Genomic DNA, 13,342 nt, shown 5'->3' on the forward strand with positions numbered 1-13,342 from the left:
ATTAAAATTTTAAATGCTCTAAAATATTCTAGAAATCGTTCATCATAATATCTGATTTGCTTTTTTAAAAAGGAATGCAGATATTATACTTTATATTTCATCTTCCAATTTAGTATATACTAACTGTAAGTCCATTTTCGTTTTTTTGTTTGAAGGGATGTATCAGTTTAGAAAACAATACAAATGGATTGCCATCACATTAAGACTATTTACATTGTGGGATAATGTTGCAGAGGAAAAAGTGTTTAGAAAACATTTATTAGAGGGATTACTTGGCACTGTGGTCTCAAAAATGACTACTTGAAGGGCATGCTGACGATGAATTAAAAAATGTATTCCAAGATAGAATGATGGTAAATTATTTTAGTAAAGAGGATGCTGTAGAATCATAATGAAGTTTAAGAAAATTCAGCTTAATCATATATAGTGTCGTAAGCAAAGCCACCGTTTCTTCGAATAGTTCCCTTGATTTCATTCTTTATTCCATGCTTGATTCGTATTGTGGTCTCGTCAGGACTTGAACTGCATGCCTGGCTCTAGATAGACGCTCATATCATTTTCTGAATCTGTCGCAGCGAAGCAATCATATTTGCACAATATAAATCAACTTTATTTAGCAGCCTTTATTTTTTCCCTATAATAAATATAATGAACAACACCTGTTGTCTAGCGTGAGAGTTTACGGGTAAAACATCATAAAACATGGGAGTGTTTTGGGAGGATTTTACATGTTAGAAACAAACATATCATATATTTAGTAACTTTGTATTTTAATAAATCAAACAGTAATTTTATTATCTGACCAAATTTGGAAGCTATCGTTTGTATTCTTCATACATAATGTCTTTAACATTAGTTCATATTTTTAATTCCCGTATTCAGTTTATATTAAATGGGGCGGAGCCTATGGCACAAAGGGCAGGTGAAACTTAATCCTTCATTCTAATAGAAGAAACCCCGTTTTAAGTAAAACGAGGAAGTCTGCCGTATGTGCTGAAGAAGTATTGAAGACTTTTCGCTGCACCATTTGGCTCTTGCATTGTTCTAAATATGCTGATTGCAAATCTTTCTCAGTACTAAACATTCACTGAAACATCCTCTTTAGGCGCTGACACATGGGTCCCAGTGAGATCTTTATGAGGCGAGGGGATGAGGTAAGGGTTAGAGAAATATTGATAATTTTGAGTTTTTAAGGAAAGTCATTACCGTCTTAGTTATATATATATATATATATATAATATATATATATATATATATATATATATATATATATATATATATATATATATGTGTGTGTGTGTGTGTGTGTGTGTGTGAAGACGATATTCTATACATTATGATTAAATGACAGTCTTATGTTACTTATTTAAACATCATGCAGTGCAGGGGTGGGGATCTCAATTTAAATGAACATAGGCATTGTACACTTTGATTTAAACAATTATCCAATCGATAAAGTTGTTTAACTGGAACTGGCGTGCTGCATCTGTTTGTAATTATATATCCTTCTCAATGAAACATCTGTGAACGTCTTCTGAGGTTAGTAAGTTCCATCATCTGTTGAACAAATAACAAATGTTCTTTCAGGCAATACATATATATATATATATATATAGAGAGAGAGAGAGAGAGAGAGAGAGGTTTGTGTGTAGGCCACAAAGGCTAATCAACATGAAAATCGCGCTTTGAGATCTTTGAAAGGTACTTTTTCCCGTAGTAAGCGCCATATAGTACCTCGGTGAGTTATGCTTAAATTGATAGCATGCTATTCGCCCATTCCTTGCAGCAAACTTGACAAAAGTACCACATTGCGCAAATATTTCCCTAAATATGGGAAGAACCCTTGGGAAATTACAACGTTTACAAAGCATTTTGTATTATTTTTTTATGTAAATTCAAATTATGACTGTATTCTAATGATTTAGGGTTATATATTTCAAAATTTGCATAGTTGGTTTTTTGTAATATATATATATCAGAAAATATTTAGTCATCTTGAAATTTATTTATTTAATGTTTTGTTTGCCCTATAAATGGTCAAAATTACATACACACAACCTTTACCTTTAAACATAATCTCTGAGATAGCAAATGTTTAGTTGATTTTATCCTAATATATCAATGCGATTAAATCAACAATATTTAAACTTGCTATGCCGCAAGCACGAATGACACTAATTTGTCCCAAGAATTCAGAATGATCTAATTATCTATATTCGACCAATCATATTTTGCAAACGTTGTGCTCCTTGTCTGGTGAAAGTAAATATTAGAACAAATGCATTCTTTTTATACACTAAATTCTAAAATAGATAGTCATCAACTCATGATAGTTCGCCAGGCATTTGCTTAATGTTCAGCAGCGTATAAATCTGACGCAAAATGAAATTTCTTTTTCAGCTGAAATTGGTTTTGCCATACATCACATTCGAAATAATACAATTCTGCTAGATAATGTGTAGGCGCGTCTAATTAATAAATGCAATTTGCAAACACATGCCACATTAAATATTATTCCATATTCAGGTAGAAATTAAACAACTTGTTCAGGAGTTTAAACTGCCACTAATTGAAAACAATTGCTCTGCTGCTTCGTTGGATAACGTAAGCAATAGCTACATATATTTATGTGTTTGTTATGTTGTCAACAATAGATCTCAGTATCATCAGTGAAATATATTGTGCTTCTTTGTACAACATTAGTGTAAGGATAATTAGGTCGTGACACCGTTAAAAGGTTACACAATAATCAGCCGGTAAATCTGTTTCTTAAAGAAATAAACCCCACACACCTCCAGAAAGAACGAAAGACAGAAAAAGGCTCGGTAGTTAGAGATTTTGACTGCGTTGGTATACAGGTATAAACATTTGTTTTAACAAATTTAGGGGCGGGACAGGATATTGAACGAAATTATATAGTGGAGATACATACACAAACAGAAGCCTGTAATCCTCAAAACAGAAAATTAAATGTTGAAGAACAAACAAAAAAAGTACAACATGACAAATTTTATGCCGAATATCTGATTGAACTTCTATGTTAATAATTGTTTTTAAATTTAGAAAAGAATATGTCAGAAAAGTCTGAATTTTACATTCAGGATTTTTTTTCTTTTGCAACACGCACATCGTAATTTATTTACCAGCCTTCATTTCCTCTTTTGTTCGTCCTTTACACTCTTGTGATCATTGTAAAAGGGATAAAATAACGGTTTGGTGCTGGAGGAAAGTCTTTAAAATGATAATGGAAGTGTTATGTCAATTTCCAAGTATATTGCTAATATGTAAACAGTACTAAAATTGTTATATGCCTGTGTGTGCGTCTGTACGAGGACCATGTGGAAAACGAGAGCACACGTGAGTGCTTGTGAAATAAACATTTAATTTGTAGTCGGGACTGTGTGTATGTGTGTGTGCACGCAATCAGCTGTGAACACGCAAGTTTGAAATGTATGAAAATTCCTGTTATGTATGGGTTACATATTGATGCATCAATTGCAATTTTACTTTTTTCTTACATTTTTTATTCTAACATTAATACAAAGTGGCTCACATCCTTTCAATGTTTAGTTCTATGTTTACATGCATACAAGAAGTCAGATGCTACGAAATCAGAGTGAAATTCAAAGCAATGTGAACGTTTTTATTTTAAGTACAAGTGTACGGGAATAAAAAAAAGTCATGTCATAAGGAGAAAATGTTTAGTTGCGTATCTGGATATTTATTTGTACCATTCTTAATCCGGCAAATGTAAGTAACAAAACGTAAATAGTACACAATATCACTTCAAATATTACAATGGATATTGATGGTGTTAAATATATCTATTTACCTGTATGCTCGTTCCTTTTCTGCTACCGATGCAGAAAAAATGTTTCTTGGACGATAAAACAATATTGATTTGGTAATATATTGTATCGAATGAGTTATCTATAATGATCATAGTTTTGAAGTAAGCATTTCAAAAAGTATTGTAGAGTGTTATAAATTGTAGCTGTGGTCCTCATTCTGTCCATCAGACTCATTCCGAAACAGCACACCTCTTCTCTGATATGCCCCATATCAATATAGTACCCATTTTATTTTTCTGTTTCTCTTTTGCAGGGGGAAACTAGAACAAGAATAATCATCATGGTAACGGTCGTAATGGTGATATGTCCTGCCGCTAAGGGAATACCAGTTGTTTCCAACTTTTCGATAATAGGTGGGATTTTTAATTTAGTCACAAGGCATTATGTCTTTCCTTTTAATTTTATATAGATATTCGTCAATATAAATAGTACTGGATTACAAAAGTGGCAGCATAGCAGATGAATATATAATAAAAAATTACATGTTGACAGAGACAAATAGTTTTAAAATATGATGGGGGTGAAAAGCGTGTAAACTAAAGTGGTATATTAATATAAAACGCTGTTGGATAATTTTCTATAGAAAGTAAACCTGGAAAGTTAGTTTGATGTGGGTAAGGAATCTTGCAGTTTGGAATTTTTCGTAAAAGAAAAGACTTTGATTAATAAAAGGGTTCCAATAACATTCATCACATGACTGGTTGAAGCAACTTACAATAAAGTAGATCAAAAATAAGGATAGAACTATTCGGTTACCTGAAAACAGACAATCTTAGGATTCCTAAATGCATATTAGTCGAAATATTAGAATATTAAATTGCAATCCCTATCCCATTCCAGATGCCATAGATATCCGTAAAAAGGCATACACTATGTCTAATAATCAGGCCACCAGGGAGAAGTTAATTACTGGTACATCAAATTGTGATCTGGCCATGGCGCATTAATACGCATATATAAATATTCATTCAACATTAGGTTATATTTCAACAGCATGCCATCGCTTTATGATCTCTAAATATAAAATGAATTTTCACTGTTTAATCATTAGAGTTGTAATACAATAACGACAGAAATATTAATAATACCCGTCTTCTAAAGGACTTAAACATTTAGCAGAATTTCATTTAAATCCTCTCTACCTCCCCCTCTGTCTGTCTGTCTGTCTGTCACTATATCGGTGTCTCTGTCTCTCTCTCTCTCTATCACTCTAATAAACGAGCTTGGCACATTTTAGCCTGTATCATGCGACGATGTCTCTAGACATATTAATGATGAGAAAACGTAGTCACAAAAAGCGACGGATTGGGGAAATTTAGAAACAGAGGGTAGAAACAGTTGTATCATTGGTAGCACTGTTTATTTACTTATACTACTTACTTAGATGAACTATGACTATATTTATATGTTTCAATTATCACTTACCGGTTAATTTTTTTGTTCTCGTTTATATTTCCAACTCGTTTAAATATGCTAGCCGGTATTTGAAAGCCAGCCCGTTCAATGTTCTAGTAGATAACAATCATGTGTTTGTAATGCTCTACTTCCTTCATTTGAAACATCTTTCTTGTTTACATCATAAGTGTATCATATATTTATATAATTAATATGAATACAAGTAGACGTTCAGAAACAAAAGAAGCATCATATCAATTAACAAAGAAGATTCCAATTACTCGCAAAAGATTAAGAACTATATTTCGTAGCTGACACACTCGACAAGGTGCAGATAACGATTTTCTACAGCGATGACGCTCTCGTGAGCTCTATGAAAAAGATGCATGTTAAAATACTAATTATGAATAAATTGTAATTCGCTCAGTACAATAAATAAAAAACACCAAACTATAAACTGCTTTGTACCAACACTGAATTGTAAAAGAAAAACAAATACATTTCTGGTGCTAAATAATAGATGGTAAACGTTTGCAGAGACAATTGGAACTTTGACCAAGATAACAACTTTATGTCGAATCAAGTATACCTAGTGATAAGTAACTATTGTGGACTGTCACATTTTGCATTTTCTTCTCTAGTCTGAACTAAAACTTGAAATTAAGATTCGGTTTGTTTAACGTATTGATACAAACAGAGAGGATATTGCAAAATATTTAAGATTGTTTGGCAACAAGGGCGACTATTTGAAGGAGATTTAAATGTCAATCGATAATGATTCACAGTAGGCATTTTCAATCAAACAATAATTAACACACTTCAAAGTAGATGACAGTTTCAATTTAATACTATCTAAGTCAATTAATTCTGTGATCAAATCACCCTACTAGAATCATGTAATTTTACGGTTCTATGATATTTCTTTGGTATAAATCTCCGAGAAATAAGCATCCTCGTAGACATTAATGTATCACTTTTAACTTTGCATTGCACTAAAAAGAAAGAAAGAAAATATGAATTTATCTACTTGGCTTGGTGGGTTTTTTATCTGTCATGTGCCAGTTCCCCAAAGAAAATCTGTTTCAGCAAGCGTATGCTATCCATTTGATAACATTTTGATAGCTCCAGGTTTTATTTAATGCATTTCTCCTGGACCTGCCTAACAGAGACAATCATATCCATCACTCTGCGTCCTGGACGGAAACCACACTCGGCCTCAGCTAGATTAATTTCTGACATAGTAATTACCAGTTTAAAGATGAGTCGGGCAAAGATATTTCTCTCATCGAAGAGAGGGGAGATGCCTCTGTATTTACCGCACAGCTTTGCTACTTTCGTTATTAAAGAGAGAAACGATCATGGCATCACGGGAACCTCTTGAACTCGTTGCTTGTTCTCAAATGGTCTGGTGTTACTCGGAACAATGTTTCGATTGTTCCGAGATATGCTGATGTGTAAACTTCCACTGGGGTTCCATCCTTTCCCGGAGCCCTGTCACGGATCATCTGGCGGATGGACTTCTTGATTTCTTCAGCCAGATATAGTAGATCGAGTCAAAACACGGAATGACTGTTTGAGATCTGTTTGAGAACTGTGGGGTTGACAGAGGATTGCATGTTTAGCAGCATAGTGAAGTAATCAGCAAAACAATATCATAGCTGTTCCATATCATTAATCAGCGTCGATCCATCAACTGACAGCGAACGGGTAGACCCTGCTTGTTAAAGACCGTAATTTAAATTGGCACCACTTCTCAGAGCTGACATAAGCCAGATGTGCATTGACCTTGTGATTCAGTTTCGATTATGTACACAATTCAGTCTCGCTGTGTGAAAGGGTGATCTGACGGTATCATGACGCTTGCACTAAGCGGGAACGATGACTAAATGAAGAATTGATCCGACCAGTCTGAGGTCGTTCTAACACTCAGCACCTCGCATAATGTGCATGATTCTTATATATGTACTTTGTTACGCAAATAGAACAAAAAAATATTTTTTTTAAAAAGTAGAACGAAAAAATACAATCAGCAAATATACCTTCAATATGTTATGACAGCCAACGGTAGGGTGAGGTAAAAGCGTGGTCAATTCTAAAAGTGAGAATAAATAATTCAAGAAGCATTTTTGTTGTAATTGTATAGTATAACATTAGTGTTAAAAGATCATTACTGTACCGTGAATTTTACTTACACATTTTAGACAAATTAAAATTCCCAAAATATGGTCCATCTTGTGTGTTATCCAGGAGGTGTGAGCATCCAGTCTTAATGCGGATGTATGATTTAGGCTTTTTATAACAGGAAGCAATTGATTTTAAAACAATGCTTAGAACAAGTTTTATTTCTTAGAGTCATTCATATAACATTCCTAAATAGATATTCTGTTTTAATATGGCATGTTTAAAGTCACTCTAATAATGCAACATATTTTTTTCAAATCAGGTGTTCTTTCAGAATTGAGTAATAGTGTGTCCTTTGAGAAAAGCAACATAATCTTACACGTTTGCTATTTTGAAAATTAAAAACCTTGCAGATGAAGGACAATATTTGTCAAGAAAAGCCGTACATAGAAAGAAAATAAATATGTAAACAATTTCCAAAATTGAATATAAAATGAACATGTAAGTTAGATATGTGCCTCTCAAGAAAATCGTATTGTACTAACAATATTAATTCAGCATTGGGTCGTCTGAACATGTGACACAACTTTACAAATTTCGCCGCCAATTACTTTGCTTTAGTGTCCTGAATAATTTAAGATACTGTCATGTATAATGAATTTAATTGCTTGTTTGTTAGTTTTAAATGTTTTTATTCCATTGCATGGTATTGTAAAATAACATTGTACGCTGGACTTGACCTTGTCCAAAACTGAGTTCGTTTCATCTTGTCCTGATTGACTTTAGTTTTTTTTCTTCAATTTCATCGATGTAAACAACTCATAATAGCTTCATTATTATCTATGAGTATGAGCTTATTAACCGAATTATTATTCAGGTGAACATGTTGATTTGGGTCAGGGTTTTAGAGATGCCAAAGTGAATTATATAGGCTATTGTGTTTTAAGTAATCAAGGCTCATTAGATCATTCTAGAAGATTTTTTCCATTAAGTAATGGTTGTTTTTAGAAAATGCTAATGTGACCTGAGGTCAAGCAGATAACTATATTATCTTGTGGCTGTGAGGTATTTACCAACCGTGCTTTAACATCTAGCACTTTAAGTTGTACTATGTTTTGACACCAGTTTGACCTGTTTTTAATTTTCTTCAAATTATTGAATTTAACTGATTTTTTTTTCTCTGGATATACAAAAGTGCTTTGACCAAATTCTTGGATAAAAACATTCATTGGAATTTGTACTGAATTAAAACCTGGAAGAATATTTATACGATTTAACAAGAAACTGTTGACACATCAGCACTTCCCAGACCATAACCAACACGTCATCGCCTTCAATTTTGGATCTCATCGGGACTTGAACTGAGTTTTATTCAGGACTTTTTATTACTACGACTGGTGTCTTTAATTCTCAGGTTAATTTTTGGATTTACTTCGCAACATCGTAAGTTCTTTTTTCTCCTGTTTCACTTTGTATTCTAGGAAAAAAAATTATTTGTTAAACTTTAAAAAGCTCGTTGTCTTCACTAGTTTATGTTACTTATTTTACGAGCATAGACTCGCAACACTACGAAGAGATTTGTATGATTAACAAACTCTTGGAGGAATAGTATTCATTATGTATCACCTGGTTAGCGCACTTTATATGTAGTATGTGAAAGTTAATATTTTTGAAGTTACAACATGTTAACATATAAATTAATGTGATTCTGATAGGTCCAAATAAGCCCGTGGTATTCATCCTCAGTATTATCTTTGATAATTGGTTGAGATTGTTGGAAAATTTCCCTTACCCTACCATTCGGATGTTTTATTATTACAATTACCATCAACATTAAGTCGGCAATGTTTCGAATCGACTACCCAAAGGGATATGTATAGTCTATCATGACATGGAACATGGCGTTAAACCCAAACAACAACAAATACAATTAAGGATATGCGGAGGAGTTTGTAACAGGTAATCCCCAAATATACAAAAGAGTAGCTTAAATGTTAACTTACAGGAGTAAACACTCTCTCCTAAGTTCGTAAAAGAATGTGAACCAAAACCTGTCTGCCAATTGGCAGAACATTATCTAGCCACAGCATAATTACGCGATAAAATAGTTCTTTTAATATTTCTAATTATGTGGTGCAATTCAGACTCCGAATATTGCTTTTATATGTCTACTATAATATACTGTTCCTAATCAGATCGTTCAAATACCTGGTTACAAATGCATCCAATTAGTTAATAACTACAGAAAATGAATGAAAATCACCACTGACAAATCTCCTTAATTCTCAGCAATACTTATACATCCAGCACAGGTTCTGCATCCTTTAATACTCTCTGCAGAAAAAATACTGGAGAAATGGAAAGATGTGTTATGCCAGATCCTATATAATATTTGGTGAATAAATACACTTTTAGGTTGAAACTTTCTGAACAGCCAGCCACATTCTAATTCATGTATATGGTGTTTCCACGTACCAAGCAGACCTGAACTATGCAACAACACCTTGGAATTTCTAGTGTCGGTCCAGTTTTGAAAAATTATGCTGTTCGTGCAAACGTTATATTGATTAATAGGACAGCTGCTCTTGTACGTATTAGTTGTTAAACTAATATACTTGTTAATGTTTGTGTTGTACAATTGTTCTATATTGCTACAGCTTTAGTCTAAGACTATTTTTCAACAACTGAAAGGTTCATTACCTGAGTCAGAATGAAATGTCCAATATTATTTGTTCTGCCTTCTCTTTCTTTCCACTCTAAATAAAATCTTTGTGATAAACAGAATCTCAAATAGGTAATGATGTATTAATATTTAATTTATGAAACACGTTCAATAATGTTCAGCTTGGCATCAATGAGCTCGTTTCATAATGCAATGTTAAATCGTTTCCTAATTGAGACCATATGTATATTATTATATGTGAGAGCAACTCAAGTGCTATATCAATTATCTTGAAATGATTTTCCTAGCATAATGTAAGTCTGTCGCACCTATTGCACTCATTTTAGTATTTTATTCCCTTTACGTGGCATCTTGATTTTTATGTAAGGTGAACCTCAAAACCCACCAGTGCGATTGATCGGAGGCCAAACCCCCATGGAAGGGAGAGTGGAGATTTACTACAGTAGTTCATGGGGCACTGTGTGTGATGACTCATGGGATAACAATGACGCCGCAGTTATTTGCAGAATGCTGGGATACAGGTGGGAAATAAAGCAGGCATAGTCCTTTCAAGTGATAAAAATCCACAATCCGGCAATTCCGTGCTTACGTACATTCTAAAGACGAAAGTTTTCGTTTGTAATAATACAGCTTTCTCTATGAGATCCTTAACTAACCGCCTGAACATTTCTTGTTCATCTTTTGCCAATGAAATATTTTAAGAACTGGCCACTTGTCAAATAGCTTTGACACTGGAATTTCCAATAATGCCAACCTCGCTGATAATTCGGTTCTGACTTGTACATTGTTATTCCTCGTTCACAAATTCATTTCCTCCACTTTTAACCAAAACGTAACCAACCGAATTCAGTTAAATTGGGTACAGGAATACTAGCATAGCAGACATTCCAGTTTGTGTAAACGATACGGATCTCTTCATAAAATGCGACTGCATTTATTAAAAGAAACATGTCAGTGACTCATTACTCTGTTTAGCAAACGATGATTCATTAATGAACATTTTTCCTAAATTATATTCTTCTTTTCAATAACCAGCACCCGAGTTGCAACTGCTGTTTGCTGTGCAAGCTTTGGACAAAACAAAAACCTCAGCATTTTTTTGGACGAAGTTAGATGTAAAGGATCTGAAACGTCTATATACAACTGCTCACATAGAGGGTGGCGATCTCACGACTGTATGCACTCTGAAGATGCTGGTGTTATTTGTGGTATGTATGAGTCAAAAGAACTTTAGAGATTATTGCCAGGCCCACTACATTAAATACACCCATAAATACTAATTTGCTGTATTACGTTCCCCTATTGTTTCTAACACTTATGTTTAGATCGTAATCTAAATGATTATAATAGCATTCAAATATACTTTCTTAACCAGTCTTAAATCAAATCGACAGATTCATTACCAACTTTATATTCTGTAATAGATTTATTGATGTTGTTCAACATTCCCCGTGGTATACACATGTTGTGCGCTATGGAACAAGCATGTAAAATTAATGAATAAGAAATATTAGAAAATCAGGACTACCTGGTGGTGTTTAGACAATCTCTAAAATTTCTTAGATGAAGGGTTCATTTCAGAAATTAGAACAATAACAAAAAAATGTCAGGATTTTGTAGAAATCAAACACATGAAAACAGACTTGTTAGTGTGTGATTACAAAATAGTAGGCAAGGTCGAACAAATTTGTTGTAAAATAAGGAGTTTAACAGTGGCTTATCTTTAGATTAAATAAACAGTTGACATATGTTCATAATTTTACGATGATGCACATCTGCACAATAAACGAATACTATCTGGATATGCATTGGACGGTTGACTCAACAGTTTTTAAAACGTTGTCATAAATCTATCACGCATTTATCATATAAATTGATATTTATGCGGATGTTACGGCCGTCTCAGCTGAAGTTGTATTGATGAATATTTTTCAGGATAATAGGATATTAATATCTTGTGTCTAAGATAAGAAAATATACGTCTATGTTTGAAAGAGAAAATGAAGATTTTCAGAATAAACTCCATGATTATCACACTGAAATTAGCATAAATGTGATAACAAGATGATACCGTGTATGGAAGAACTAAATGTATTATTTTGGCAGGCGAATAGTGCCCTAATATATTTCCCCTAAATTAACAGTACAAGCTGAAATTTAAATTGAGAGCATATTTTCGAAGAACTCCATAATTTTGTAATGGTGCAATGTGAGTCTGCAAAATTCACTGACAATAAACATATACTTTATGGAGAACATAAACTGAAGTCGAGCATGAGTTTGAAAAGACTGAATAATTGTTGCAAATTGTTCACATTAAAGGTAGTTTTAAAGTGTCATGCTAGTTTTACTGATAACACACATGGTCAATGAACCGGGTACAAATTATTATTTGAATGGTTTAAATTGTAAATCGTGAACAGAATTTAAGATATATTTACTACAATTCCGAACGTATTGTTGCTTGCACAAATAACATTTAGTTTTGTGAATAAATTGAAAAGGAATGTACGTCCGTCCTCACATGCACACTTACCTACATATACAAACGCATACGTGCATACATACATATATACATGCATGCATGCATGCATACACACACGCATATATACATACATACATACATACATACATACATACATGCATGTATGTATAAATGCATACATACTTACATGCATGCATGCATACATACATACATCCATACATGCATAAATGCATATTTACTTACATGCATGCATTCGTACATACATAACATACCTACCTACCTACCTACCTACCTACCTACCTACCTACATACATACATACATGCATGTATGCATAAATGCATACATACTTACATGCATGCATTGGTACATACATACATACATACAAACATACATACATGCACTCACGCACGCACTCACGCACGCACGCACGCACACACATACATAAATACATGCATACATACATACATACATACATACATACATACATACATACATGCATGCATGCATGCATAAATGCATACATACTTACATGCATGCATTCGTACATACATACATACATACATACATGCATGCATGCATACGTACATACATACATACATACATACATACATACTTACATGCATCCATTCGTACATACATACATACATACATACATACATACATACATACATACTTACATGCATGCATTCGTACATACATACATACATGCATACATGCGGGTCTCTTTTATGTTACTCAATATGCTACCAAAGATAATATAAGTACCTCATTAAATTTGTAAGTTCTGCATTCACTGTCGAAACGAC

The 13,342-nt window shown here is 33.4% G+C and overlaps 1 protein-coding gene across 1 annotated transcript in view; it reads left to right on the plus strand.

Moving 5' to 3' along the window:
• The first annotated feature begins 1,018 nt into the window (after positions 1 to 1,018).
• The window catches only part of LOC149783466 (scavenger receptor cysteine-rich domain-containing protein DMBT1-like), an 86,442-nt gene continuing 74,118 nt past the window's right edge, over positions 1,019 to 13,342 (plus strand). The window contains exons 1-4 of the mRNA XM_089931715.1: positions 1,019 to 1,154; positions 4,105 to 4,204; positions 10,418 to 10,571; positions 11,086 to 11,258. Coding sequence (XP_089787841.1) covers positions 1,116 to 1,154; positions 4,105 to 4,204; positions 10,418 to 10,571; positions 11,086 to 11,258 — 466 coding nt within the window. The 5' untranslated portion in view covers positions 1,019 to 1,115. The remainder of the gene's footprint in view (positions 1,155 to 4,104; positions 4,205 to 10,417; positions 10,572 to 11,085; positions 11,259 to 13,342) is intronic.

This window comes from Sinohyriopsis cumingii, chromosome 14, assembly GCF_028554795.1.
Source record: "Sinohyriopsis cumingii isolate HCF-2022 chromosome 14, ASM2855479v2, whole genome shotgun sequence".
In the NCBI taxonomy this organism is placed as follows: Eukaryota; Metazoa; Mollusca; class Bivalvia; order Unionida; family Unionidae; genus Sinohyriopsis; species Sinohyriopsis cumingii.